At 33.9% G+C, this 13230-nt stretch overlaps 1 protein-coding gene and 1 long non-coding RNA gene across 5 annotated transcripts in view; one reads left to right on the top strand and one right to left on the bottom strand.

Annotated features, from left to right (window-relative positions):
- The window catches only part of LOC136030918 (GATA-binding factor A-like), a 119473-nt gene that overhangs the window by 53807 nt on the left and 52436 nt on the right, over positions 1-13230 (top strand). Inside the window, exon 1 of one of the 4 annotated variants that reach the window (XM_065710021.1) lies at positions 5998-6154. The exons of 1 other annotated variant lie outside the window; for it this stretch is intronic. In XM_065710021.1, coding sequence (XP_065566093.1) covers positions 6105-6154 — 50 coding nt within the window. In that variant the 5' untranslated portion in view covers positions 5998-6104. Of the gene's footprint in view, positions 1-5997; positions 6155-12720; positions 12767-12815; positions 12950-13230 lie in introns of those variants that run through there. 2 more of the 4 variants (XM_065710022.1, XM_065710023.1) reach the window with 2 other exon arrangements.
- Positions 1-13230, bottom strand: part of LOC136030920 (uncharacterized) — an 82446-nt gene that overhangs the window by 30717 nt on the left and 38499 nt on the right. The gene's annotated exons all lie outside the window — the stretch shown is intronic.

Raw genomic sequence — 13230 nt, 5'->3', positions numbered from 1 at the left:
TTTCCACTTTGGCACTTGGTGCCAATTTTGTGCCATAAAGTAATTTATGCAAGGATTGACCTTGATAATGGCCAGTCTAACATCACCTTCGGGCTGAACCTGGTTACTTCAGTTTTGATTCCAGTCAAAGGCAACAATTGAATTTCTTTTTAATACATTTTTGGAAAAGAAAACAATTCTGATAGCGCTGCTTTACTAAATTAATGACTAATATTCGACTTTGACCAAGCAGTTCGTTGTAATGAACAGTGAGCAAGGACCAACTAGGCCAAGTCGTGACCGAAACTGTAAAAAAAGGAATTTTGATAACAGCTATTGCATCATTAGAATTGGCTTTTATGCTGACTCCAAATATACAAATCTATTAAGTTTAATATTACCCATAAAAAGGTACGAGCCTGATATTTTTTTGTCGGATTTCCCAAAAAATGGGGCTAACAACGCAAAAAAGTTAAGTGATACTAATGAAAATGAGAATCCTCAGATATAGTACATTAGAGAACCCTTACTGTAGAGGTTTTAAGCTTTCTATAAACAAACAAGTGAAATTTCTCATTTTTCCATAAAAAAAAGATCACGGATGTGTGTTTATTTGTTGTAGTTGGTCCGAAAAGAGGGGGAGAGGCCTCACTCGAACAGAAATTAAAAGTTTAATAGCGCTTCTAAGTAGTTAAAAGGATTGGATGGCAACTAGCCTCCATACCGATCCCCTTTTCCCCCTAAATACATCCGATCAAAGCTTTAGAGATAACCGTTTGATCCATCATAGTTGAAAGGTTGAATATATATATATATATATATATATATATATATATATATATATATATATATATATATATATATATATATATATATATGCCTTTGGGGACGGCATGACACCCATAGTCCCTGGGGAAAAAGCTTTATGCTAAGGAATTTGCCCATGATTCGCGTATAGTAGCATATTTGTTGACGGGAAAACATACTAAAAAAATTTTTTTTTCAAAAACGGCCACAAATTAAATGGAAAAAATAAGGTCTTCCAACTGAAAGCTAGTAGAACACTAAAATTTAAACTGAACTGAATCATTTCGTGTATGAAGGGTCGCCCCTTCCTCAATCTTTGCTCTTTAAGCTAAAGTTTGAATTTTTGTCGCAATACTTTATTGAAGACTGAGCAAATACCAGGGGCGTTGAATTTGAATGAAGTATTTTTAAAGAACTTTAAGACTTTAGAGTAAGGGGAAGAGTCAAGGAAGGGGGCGTCCCTTTTGTATGAGGGATAATTCTGTCCGTTTTATCTTTAATGTTCTCCTTACTTTCAATTGAAACAAACTTATTTTCTTTTTATTTGATATCAGAAAAGAATTAACATTCTTTGAATTAGAGAAGAAAAAATAAAATTGTTGGGAGTATTTCAAAAGTAAAAAATATATTTCCTTAAAATACCTATCCTTTTAAAAGCTTTTATTTTGTCAATGGATGAAAGCATGTTGCTATTTTATTCTGGAAGTGTAAAAGGTCAACTAAGTCAATTTTTCAAATATATCAACAAAAATACTTTACTGCATCAGTAATTTCCTTTTTGAACCCCTGGTTTATTGAATATTCACACAGGAAACTTTTTACTCTGGATATATCTTGTAAATTTAGATGTAAAAAAATATTAAAAAGGATAAAATAAGATTTTGACGGCCAATTCACAATTTAGTAGAATATCGTGAAGGATGCAGCAACAGAGGCTGAATATTTGTACATAAACTAGTCTAATTATTTATGTTGCGGTGTACCCCCGCAAAACACTTGCTGTCAAACAGTTCGTGGTAACGAACTGTAGTAAGGAGCGGCCCGGCTCAATAGTAACCAAAACTCTAAAAAATGGAATTTTGGTACCAATAGCTACATCAAAAGAATCGCATTTTAATACTAATTTTAAATATATAGGTTTCATCAAGTTTAGTTTTACCATCTAAAGTTACGAGCCTGAGAAAATTTGCCTTATTTTAGAATATAGGGGGAAACAGCCCCTAAAAGTCATATAATCTTAACGAAAATCACATCCTCAGATTCAGCTTATCAGGGAACCCTATTGTAGGAGTTTCAAACTCCTATCTACAAAAATGTGGAATTTTGTATTTTTTGCCAGAAGGCAGATCACGGATGCGTGTTTATTTGTCTGTTTGTTGTTTTTTTTTTTTCCCCAGGGGTGATCGTATCGACCCAGTGGTCCTAGAATCTTGCGAGAGGGCTCATTCTAACGGAAATGAAAAGTTCTAGTGCCCCTTTTAAGTGACCAAAAATATTGGAGGGCACCTAGGCCCTCTTTCGCGCTAATTATTTTCCCAAAGTCTACGAATCAAAATTCTGAGATAGCAATTTTACTCAGCCTAGTCAGAAAACCTTATAGCTATGTCTTTGGGGACAACTTACTCCCCCACAGTCCCCGTGGGAGGGGCTACAAGTTATAAACTTTGACCGGTGCTTACATATAGTAATGGTTATTGAGAAGTGTACAGACGTTTTCAGGGGGATTTTTTTGGCTGGGGGAAGGGGTTGAGGAGAGGGGTATATATTGGGGGAGCTTTTCATTGAGGAATTTGTCATGGGAGAAGAATATTTCCATGAAGGGAGCGCAGGATTTTCTAGCATTATTTTAAAAAAAAACATAAATATGAAAAAAAATTTCAACTGGAAGTAAGGAGCAGCATTAAAACTTAAAACGAACAGAAATTATAACGCATATGAGGGGCTCACCTCCTCCTAATACCTCGCTCTTTACGCTAAAGTATTTTTAGTAATTTCAACTATTTATTCTACGGCTTTTGTGATTCAGGGTAATTCTTAATGAATTGGGACAAAATTTAAGCTTTAGCGTAAAGAGCGAGGTACTGACGAGGGGGTGAACCCCCTATATATGTGTAATAAAAACATGAGAATACAAAAGTTCGTTACATAAACTAATTTATAAGTTACGTATATCTTTTACTAATAAAAACATTCGTAAAAAATTAAAAGTTCTAGTTGCCTTTTTAAGTAACCAAAAAATCAGAGGGCAACTAGGCTTCCTCCCCCGCTCCTTCTTTTTCTCAAAAATTATTCGATCAAAACTATGAGAAATCCATTTAGCCAAAAAAAAAATAAATGTGTAAATGTCGTTTTAACTATTCCTCTGCGGAGAGCCAAATCAAAACATGCATTGATTCAAAAACGTTCAGAAATTAAATAAAAAACAAGTTTTTTAACTGGAAGTAAGGAGCGACATTAAAACTTAAAACGAACAGAAATTTCTTCATATATGAAAGGGGCTACTTCCTCATCAACGCCCCGCTCTTTACGCTAAAGTTATTTACTGTCCTAAAAAGAAGAGCTGAGAGATAGAGTCAGGTTTTATCTCTTTAGATGAAATTTAGATGCATGGTGGAATTAATCTACGGTATTATAGGATTAAAGTTGAAAATTCCCTGTTACATAAATAATGAGTATTTTTCCTTTCGAAGAATTATTTTAAGATAAAATCTAGTCTGCACAAATAGGCCAAGGTTAATAATTCAAATAATTTCTTAAACAAGTTTTTTCATTAATAATAGTAAAAGCCTGGATATTTCGGTTTTGCATCCGGAAGCCTATATCAAAAGGGGGCGGCGATCAAACAGAAGTAGGGCAAACTAGGTTTTAACTCTGCTAAAACCTAAAACCTAACCTGCTAAACATTTCTTCACTGATTTCTGTTTTTTTAATTATTTCCCCTCCCCTTTTTATTTCGAAACAAAGTAAAAATCGTGCAAGTATGCTGTGATAAGAGGAAAAAGTAACAGTGATGGACACTTATTACAGGGAAGCAGAGGCGTCGTCACTTGTCAAAATGTTTGGGGTGGGGAGCCAATGGATTTTGCGAATGGCTGGTTATTTCTAGTGACTGATTTGAATGCTATTGCTATCGTTCTTTTTTTTTTCACCGAACAAGATCGATCTTCTTTCACTGATTTTACGTCATTTATTTCCGTTTGCCCATTCACCGTGTAAAAAAAAAAAATGAGTAAGGAAAACAGCAGAGCTTTGCACAAATATTTTACCATTTTTTTTTTTTACGGACAGGCTGAAAACATTGAGGAACCTGTGTTTTCCTCTAATACGTATAGCCCCAGATCAATTTCTCTAAGATTAGACCCGAAACTTAATTTTAGTGCCACCTTGTTAGTATCCAAAATATAACCCAAACTATTCTGCTGGTCAATTGCACCAATTCATTTTTTTAGGGGGTGGGTGGGTATTTTTGAATGTTTTAGCATGAAAAATAGGAAAAAGGATATTTCCAAATTATAACACGGTAAGTTTTTTTTCTCAAACTAGGGGTGACTCCACACTGGTATTGCTGCTGGCTTTTTGCAAAGAAGTCTAACCATATTATAGGAGGTGGGGGCATTTTTTGTTAGTAGGATGCTAAACCAAAAGGAAGGAAATTCCCGGCCTTCCCTTCTTTTCTCTTTTAGAGAGAGGTTTTGTTTAAAAGATCAAAAGTATACTTAAAAGTACAGAATTCCTGTTTTTTTCAGAACACACTCGAGACATGAAACTAGGTTAATCCTGATGAAATATACCAAAATATGACGAAAATATAACACTTTAATTTATAAAATAATGTAACTTAGGCTTTATATTTGCACATTTGGAGGGTGTGAGGATAAAGTAACCGGTACTTGTGTATTATTCAGAACACACTCAATAAGTGAAGTTAGGTTCTTTCGTGAAACAAACTACGATGCAGGTACATTTATGAGAAAATCCGGTTTCATAGCCACAAAGACAAACTCGAGTTCGTTTACTATGCATAGTGATAGAAGATAGGGTCTGAGTATTGATTTTGAAATGAAGATCTGAGATTTGCCAAAGACTGAAAAAGAGCCAATTATATTTTTCCAGGATAAGGGATTGTTGCCCACAACAAAACAGTACGCCAATGGACACAACATGACTTTATACTCTTACGCGTTTTGGGTACATAATTCTAAGTTGTAATTTTACAAATTTCCTAATAAAGTATTATATTTTCATCATATTTTGCTTTATTTCATTAGCTTTATCAAGAGTTTGGGCTATATATTTGCACATTAGGGGTGGTGGGTGCATTATATCAAATACCTAACCTAGTCAACTCTATATATAAAATATTTGATTAAAATGTGCCTGCATCGTAGTTTGTATTACGAAAGAGCCTAACTTCACTTTTGAGCGTGTTCTGAATAATACACAAATGCCAAGCAACCTAACTATACCCTGAGTTCCCTATTGTGAAAACATATGGCCCAAATTATATTAAATCCAATGCATTCTGTCACGCATTGTTTTTCTTTTTGGCTATGAAACCGATTTTCATAGATCGTACAATCAGCAAACTTCTCGAGTGTGTTCTAAATAATACAGGAGTGCCAAAAATACAAAAAGAAAAAACAACTCCAATTCCTATCTTTTCCAATGCTGTCAATCTCTTTAATGTTAACCTCATTTATCTAAGTTTATTTTTTTATAAAAATAGTTTTTTAGCACTATTTTGTTAAAGAACAAAGGGAGAACGAAGTATATTGTCATGCCTGGGGTCCTTGCATTTCTTCCTAAGGTGGCTTCTTCAATTAAATATCGGCAGTTTTCTTAATAGTTAGGAAAGGCACAATCACGTAGGCCTACCTGTTTTATCTACATCAACATAGCTATTTTTCAAGGAACGTTACTCTCCCGCTTAGTTAATTAAAGTGGGGGTAGCATTGCCGTCAAGGTGAAGTTTGAACAAGTGAGTCATCGCGACCCTGTTTTTGATATCCCATGAGATCTTCCTAGCATAAAACTTGACAGCGAACCTTATATTTGGTACACCCATTGCAAAATAAATTATAAAACATTAAGATATAAACAAATGAGTAGCTACCAACAACTTGAGTTTCAAATTGTTTCTCAGTTGCTGATTGGTTCCTTTTGTGGTTGTGTCCCGCCTTCTGCCTAAAACCACAAACCCTAGGAAAACCTTTACACGAATATGGATGAGACAAAGCACAGTTGAACTGATAAGTGTTTATAGATAAGTTACTAATCAATTATCGGTAAAGAGTGTTATCAACCAATTAATTCTAAAAATGGCCGAGGTTAATGAAACCACTTGTACGCCACTACCAAGTCTCAATAGGTATGATTAATTTAATCTAAACAAACATGGTTAATAAATGCCAACGTCTGTTATCTTACTAAGCATATCAAAAGTACACAAATCGGTATTTGGTTATCAATGTTGTAATTTATTTGAATGAATGCTGTTGTTGAATATAGCTACGATATATATATATTAATTAAGTTAAGGTAAAATACCTTGGGTAAAATTCTAGTTAATTGACTTCTTGCTATCTCAGAAAGGGTTTAGGTTAGGAAAATGAAACTTTCAGGGATGGGTCTACAGGCTAAACTATGCCATGGGAAGGCATTTTGAAGCAACTACCCATTCTCCTTCTCCCTCTAGAGGTCCATGACCTTTGAAGACCTTTAAAAATATCTGTGTTATAAAAGTGAAACCTTGCAAAATTGATCTTCTGCTTAATTGAAGTACAACAAAGTTGGGTAAAATTCTAGTTAATTGACTTCTTGCTATCTCGGAAAGGGCTTAGGTTAGGAAAATGAAACTTTCAGGCCTGGGTCTACAGGCTAAAGTATGTCCAGGAAAGGTATTTTAAAGTACCCACTTCTACTCCTTCTCCCTCTAGAGGGCCCTGAAATTTGCCTACATGACAGGTCTATTATACCTATTGAAATTTTGACAAAACAACATTTTACCTTAATTTTTAATTACTAGTTCCTTTTTCTCTGCCTTTAGTTCTGAAAATACAATTCCTGTTATTTGAGTAGAATTTTGAGCCATATCAATGTTTTTTGTTTTTTTTCAAAATTTAGGAAATGTATTTGCATATCTTTAAAACCTTATAAAATCGAATTGAACAAAGTTATGAAGCTGAAAACAATTTTGGGTAAAATTCTATTTTAGCTACTTTTTGCTATCTTGGAAAGGGGCTAGGTTAGGAAAATGAAACTTTCTGAGATTGGGTCTGCAGGCTAAAGTATGTCCCGGGAAGGTACTTTGGTAAATGTTTACTTTCGTTCCAAGTACTCTAAATTACGTATACTGCATATAGCAGGATTCTGATGATCGCATATTACATTTACCGGTATTTTGAAGTACCTACTTCCACTCCTTCTCCCTCTAGAGGTTAGTGACATTTGATGACCTTTAAAATTCTTTGTGTTACGAGAGTGGATCCTTGCAAAATTGATCTTCTGCTTAATTGAAGTACAACGATATTGTTTTCAGGTTCATAACTTTCCTCAATCCCAATTATGAGGTTTCAAAGATCTATAGATACATTTCCTAAATTTAGGAAAAAAACTTACTGATATGGCTTAGAATTTTACTTAAATAGCAGAAATCGCATTTTCAGAACTAAAACAACAAAAAAGGAAACTGGTAGCTAAAAATTAAGGTAAAATTTTATTTTGTCAAAGTTTCAATAGCTGTCAAGTAGGCAAATTTCTAAGAGTTAGAAATCAGAATATAGTTAACATAGAACCTTAGCATTACCTTCCCAGACTATATTTTTGGCCCTGGATTCATTGCTGAAAGTTTTATTTTCCTAACCTAACCCCTTTCCAAGATAAAAATAGTAGCTAAACTAGAATTTCAACAAACATGTTGCTTCCAAGCCTAGGCAACGTAGGCTATATGTGCACAGCTAGCTCAAATAAGCTAATTCGTCATGCTTCCTAATATATGTAAAACTGTAAAAGGTACTTACTTGCCTTTTAAACGAAACAAACCCAATAAGTGAAGTTAGGTTAATCCTAGTGAAAAATATCAAGGCATGATGATAATATAAGACTTAGGAATATAAGGAGCAAAATTGTAGATACTACGACAAAGAATTATGGAAAGCAGGCTGCAGAAGAAATGCATTGTGTTAAATACCTAATCCAACTTAACCTAACCCCCAAACACCTCTAAATGTTATATATTTAATTAAAATATACCTTACATCATAGTTTTCTCACTCTGATTAAGCAGATCATGATCAATTCCAGAGAGGCAAACCAGTTTTTGTAAGATCTTAGACAGCGTAAATCTTGAGTGCGTTTCGTTTGACAGACGGATACCTTATAAAAAACTAGCCCTTCACTGAAAACCCAAACCCACCTGAAACCCAAGATGTCTTCTTAGGAAAAGAAAAGTCCTCAAGTAGCCTAAGTCTAAAATTTGACTGATGTGTAGGATCCTCAATAGTTTCTCATCTGGGTAAATGTTTAGTTTCAAGTGCTCTTAAGCGCGTATTACTGCATATAGCAAGATTCTGATAATAGCATATTGTTTCTTTGTCATTGTTAGAGAAGCGTGTCCATTTTTTAGCTTTCTAAAATCCCCCTCCGACGGATCTAAAAGTGCGTAAAGTGGGCTTGCATACAGGCAACATAACCAATAGAGCGAAGCCCATGAGTCCATGAGCCCCGCGGACAGCGGGGCCAGGTCTGTATTCTATATTTATTCAACAAAGAGTGGTAAAACAAAACAAAAAACCTCAAACGAGGTTTATTCAATAAGGATAGAATACAGACCTCACCCCATTGCCCGAGGGCTCATGTTCTAATACGCTTCGCTCTATAGGTCATGTAACCTGTAAGTAAGCTCATTTTACCTATTTTTAGTTTGCCCCATGGAGGAGGAGGGTCAACCAGAAATGGATGGGCTTCTCTAATGAAAAAGAAACAATATGCAATCATCAGAATCTTGCTATATGCAGTAATACGCATTTTAGAGCACTTGGAACGAAACTAAACATTTACCCTCATCTGACCTAATATTGGTTAGCCTACTTTTAATTTGAAACTTAAGTTCTCTAAAAAGCTCGAACAAGCTCAGTTTTAAGTAAAGTGCTAGTTTTTTAAAATGGATAATATTTCTAGTTAGACAATGTTCCTAAATTTTCCTCTTTTAGAAAACACGTTAGATTTCATTTTGTATTTTGTTTGGGGTTTGATTTTAGTAAAATTCTTGTTGATTGACTTTCGGCTATCTTGGAAAGGGGTTAGGTTAGGAAAATGAAACTTTCAGCGATGGGTCTGAAGGCTAAAGTAGGTCCGGAAAGGTATTTTGAAGTACCCACCTCTACTCCTTCTCCCTTTAGAGGGCTCTGACCTTTGATAATCTTTAAAAATATATGTGTTATAAAAGTGAAACCTTGCAAAATAGATCTTCTGCTTGAATGAATTACAACAAAATTGTTTTCAGCTTCACAGCTTTGCTCAATCTTAATTTATGAGGTTTTAAAGATATGCAAATACATTTCCTAAATTTTGAAGAAAAAAAAAATATTGATATTGCTCACAATTCTACTAAAATAACAGGAATTGCATTTTTCAGAACTAAAGGTAGAGAAAAGGCAACTGATGACTGAAAATTAAGGTAAAATTTTGTTTTGTCAAAATTTCAATAGGTATAGACCATTCGTGTAGGCAAATTCCAGGGCCCTCTAGATGGAGAAGGAGTGGAGGTGGCTGCTTCAAAATATCTTCCCGGGAAATACTTTAGCCTTTAGACCCATCCCTGAAAGTTTTATTTTCCTAACCTTACCCCGTATTTATATACGGTACAAAAGTAACCAATAACCTCGCTCTTGAACAGCAATGAAAGTCATTTTTTTATATATAAAACAACGACGTGTCATCATTGTTAGGTGGATACTGGTACATCATCGACAGCTATTTTAAAGCTCATTTGAAAGTAAATTGAAAATATCTACATGCTCCTTAAAATTGTACTAGATAGCGCCATGATAAAGTGCCACATAGCACCCAAAAAATGCACTTTTTTCGGGTACCATTTCTGGCTTTAAAGGGCTTTAAAGAATAAAAAGCTACCACCTAGCACTATAATCTTCATGGTTGAAATCCCTGCTCTTGTGTACCCCACCTCCCGACCCTCCTAATATTTTTCATTAATTTTCATCACACTAAGCAAAACTACGTTAGTTCTAATGGCTAGGCTATTGGTCATAATTAGCAAAATATTAGTACAGAGGACAAAATGTATTTATAACACTGTAAAGGGAGGGGGTGCGAATTTGTTGTTTGCAAGTTAAACATTTAAAAAACTTTTCCAAATAAACTATCTTGTAATATTCCCCTATATTTGTAGAATTTTGAAAATGTAACGTTTTACTAAAAACATAAAACTGACGCAGTAAAATAGAATTAAAAACAGAAAAATCCTTAAGTGGCTTGAAAAAAATAATAATTACACTTTTAATTTTCTAAGAAAAAAAAATTCAGTGCCAATTTTTCAGTATTCTACGAATACAGGGAAATATTGGGAGACAATTTATTTGAAACAGTTTTTTAAGAAATTTTTAAGAAATATGTTGTCCAAACGGCAAAGTAGTAATTTTTGTTCATTTTAATTGTCCATTTTGCTCTTTATTTTATTTTCCTAGGAAAGATGTATTTCTTTTTAATAAATTCTTCTAAACCGCCTTCGGATGGTTTCCTATCCTAATCATTTTGCTACAAAAAATAACGCACCTCATGCGTATGAATTTGAATCCAAACACTATAATAGTGATAATTTTATGTGGTTGAATTTTCTTTAATGACGGGAATGTCATTTGGTTAACAATTTTTATTCATAATTTGATCGTAACTAATCCTCAAATCCCGTGATCATTTAAAAATGTAACCACATGATTTTGTGATTTTTGATCAGTGTTTTTTAGCCATTGTTGCCATATTGATTTGTTTTACGTCAAATTGGCTTATGTGAGGACAACTGGCGTGAATTTTTTTTTATAACTGGGTTGCGGCTTAAAACTTGGTTTAAGTTTGTGAAAAAATTATTGTGGAAGTAGTTTTATCAAGTAAGCAGGGTTAATTTTTATTGTAGGCATACTGTAAGATACAAAGGTGCCCATAAGCTTAATTTTAGGGGTAGGGACTATGAAAAATGCTTTTTATCCTTGAATATGCATTGTCGTGTTTTCAGGTACCGGGTTTGAAGCATATTTTGACCCGGTTCGACATAAATCGTTTTCAGGTTCTCCGTGTTCAACCCAGCAAAACTTTAAAGGATTTTCATCTTACGGGCTCCGAGCTTGTTCGACAGGGGTTCTTTAAAATTGTAATGCACTAGAATAACTTGGTTGAACACGGGTTCTGAGATACCATTCGCCGTATTGAACACAACACTCAGAACGAGGATCCGCAAAACCTATGTTGAACTCCGTGCTGGATATGGGTGGCATGAAAACAAGGCTCTTATATACTTTATTCACACGGTTTTCCCTCTAAAAATGTAGCATATGAATTTCAAGGGGGCTGGAGCCCCCCTGCCCCCCTATGGGCATCCATGATAAGCTAGCTAAAAAGTAAACATAGGCTACCATTTGATACGTGGTTCAATCCTCTAATGGACTGTTCCGATACATAAAGGAACCAATACATAAGGGTAAGTACGAAAAGTTAAAGTTGTGTTGGATTTGGAAACAAAGATTGTTTGACTTATTTTTGGCTTGTTTATCAAAGGCTCTGGCTTACTTTTTTGTTTCTAATCTAGCAACACTGGCTTAAGCACTGAAGGTTTCGAAACTGTACCAAAAGTCCAAAATCTGAGCCAACTATCCCATGGAATTTTCTTTATTTTGGGGGGGGGGGATTTACTTTTTCTTAGGTTTCTGCTCAAACTCCGTATGACTTTCTTTGGGGTGTCAGCTTTTAGATACAACAAAAACTTAGCTTTTCATAGATGCATTGATTTTGACTACCAGTTTAGTCATTTCTCTGTTAAGAAGGACCACAGATATACAGGTACATTTACATATGAGTTAAACAAACATATCTTTTTTACTTTTCTATTAACTTTGTTTATAATTTTTAATGACATGTCAGTTTTTAAATAGAATGAAAGCCGAGATTTTCCTAAAATACCGAGGCCATTTGAAAAAAGTAGTTCAATTTTAATCTGTTAAATTAAAATTGAATCGTGGTTGCTGACTTCTAAGTGGTAAATGAAAGATTGCACTAGGTGAAACTTAAAATATAGTTTGTAGAAATAACCCTTTTAATTTCTCAGCAAATAAAACCTTGTTCCGCCGCTGTGTGTGAATGTGGGAGGGGTTGCAGGGGATAGTTGCCCTACTCAGCTGTTCTAACACCCTCTGGTTTTGAATTATGCCTTTTTTTTAGCATTTTCATTTAACAATATCTCTTTCGGCTATTTTCGTAAAAAAAAAATAAAAAAAATCGCAATATATATATATATATATATATATATATATATATATATATATATATATATATATATATATATATATATATATATATATATATATATATATATATACTTTGGCCCCCTCACCACATTCCCATGATTTGATACTTTGCTTTCCGATATGGCTTTCACCATGTAAAATTGAATATGTAGTTACTATAGAAACTCTGATTTACTTATTGTAATTTTCTGAGCATTTGCTATTGTCATAGACTATAATATAATTATTGGCTTTTGCTTAAAACTTAAAATCCGGCATGTATACAAGATCATGATAAAGTTCTCAGCAAATAAAGCCTTTTCCGCTGTGGTTTTCTAATCTAAATTGAACTTCCTCGCCATTCCTAAGGATGTGGAAAGTAGATAAAGGTTTTTCTACATAATTCTTACAACCCTGGGTTGAGTCTAATCTATAGTTTGTTCCTGACCAAATAGAAAGATGATAAAGTACGTATTATCAGAAACAAATAAGAACTAAATTCTAATAAAGGTTATCAGTTGTATATCCTTCCTTTCTATGTTCTGTTGTTCTGTTTCTAGACTCTTCTGGAACATTGTTGTTGGGATTCTAATAAATACATATTTATATTTCTAGAAATGTGAGGAACATGTAAATTTGAAATGCCTCAGGTATACTATTCTAATTCAAGTTATATATGAACGATATGTTCGAAAGTTTCAACTATGCTAGTCATGTTATTCTTATTCAAAATCTGTATATAAATAAAACTATGTTTTCAAGCTTGAAATTAATCAAATGTATTACGTTTCTTCAAGTTTTGAATCAAAAACAACCTGTAACGTTGAAAATAAATTAGGCATGTCAAATTACGTATCAAAAATATTTTCTAAAGTTTGAAATATCTTGAGATTTAAGGTCTGTTTTGAGCAACTGAAGCTCTAAACATAGT

The sequence above is a fragment of the Artemia franciscana genome, chromosome 9 (assembly GCF_032884065.1).
Source record: "Artemia franciscana chromosome 9, ASM3288406v1, whole genome shotgun sequence".
In the NCBI taxonomy this organism is placed as follows: Eukaryota; Metazoa; Arthropoda; class Branchiopoda; order Anostraca; family Artemiidae; genus Artemia; species Artemia franciscana.
The sequence above is the reverse complement of the archived record's forward strand: the minus strand, read 5'-3'. Positions and strand labels throughout refer to the sequence as shown.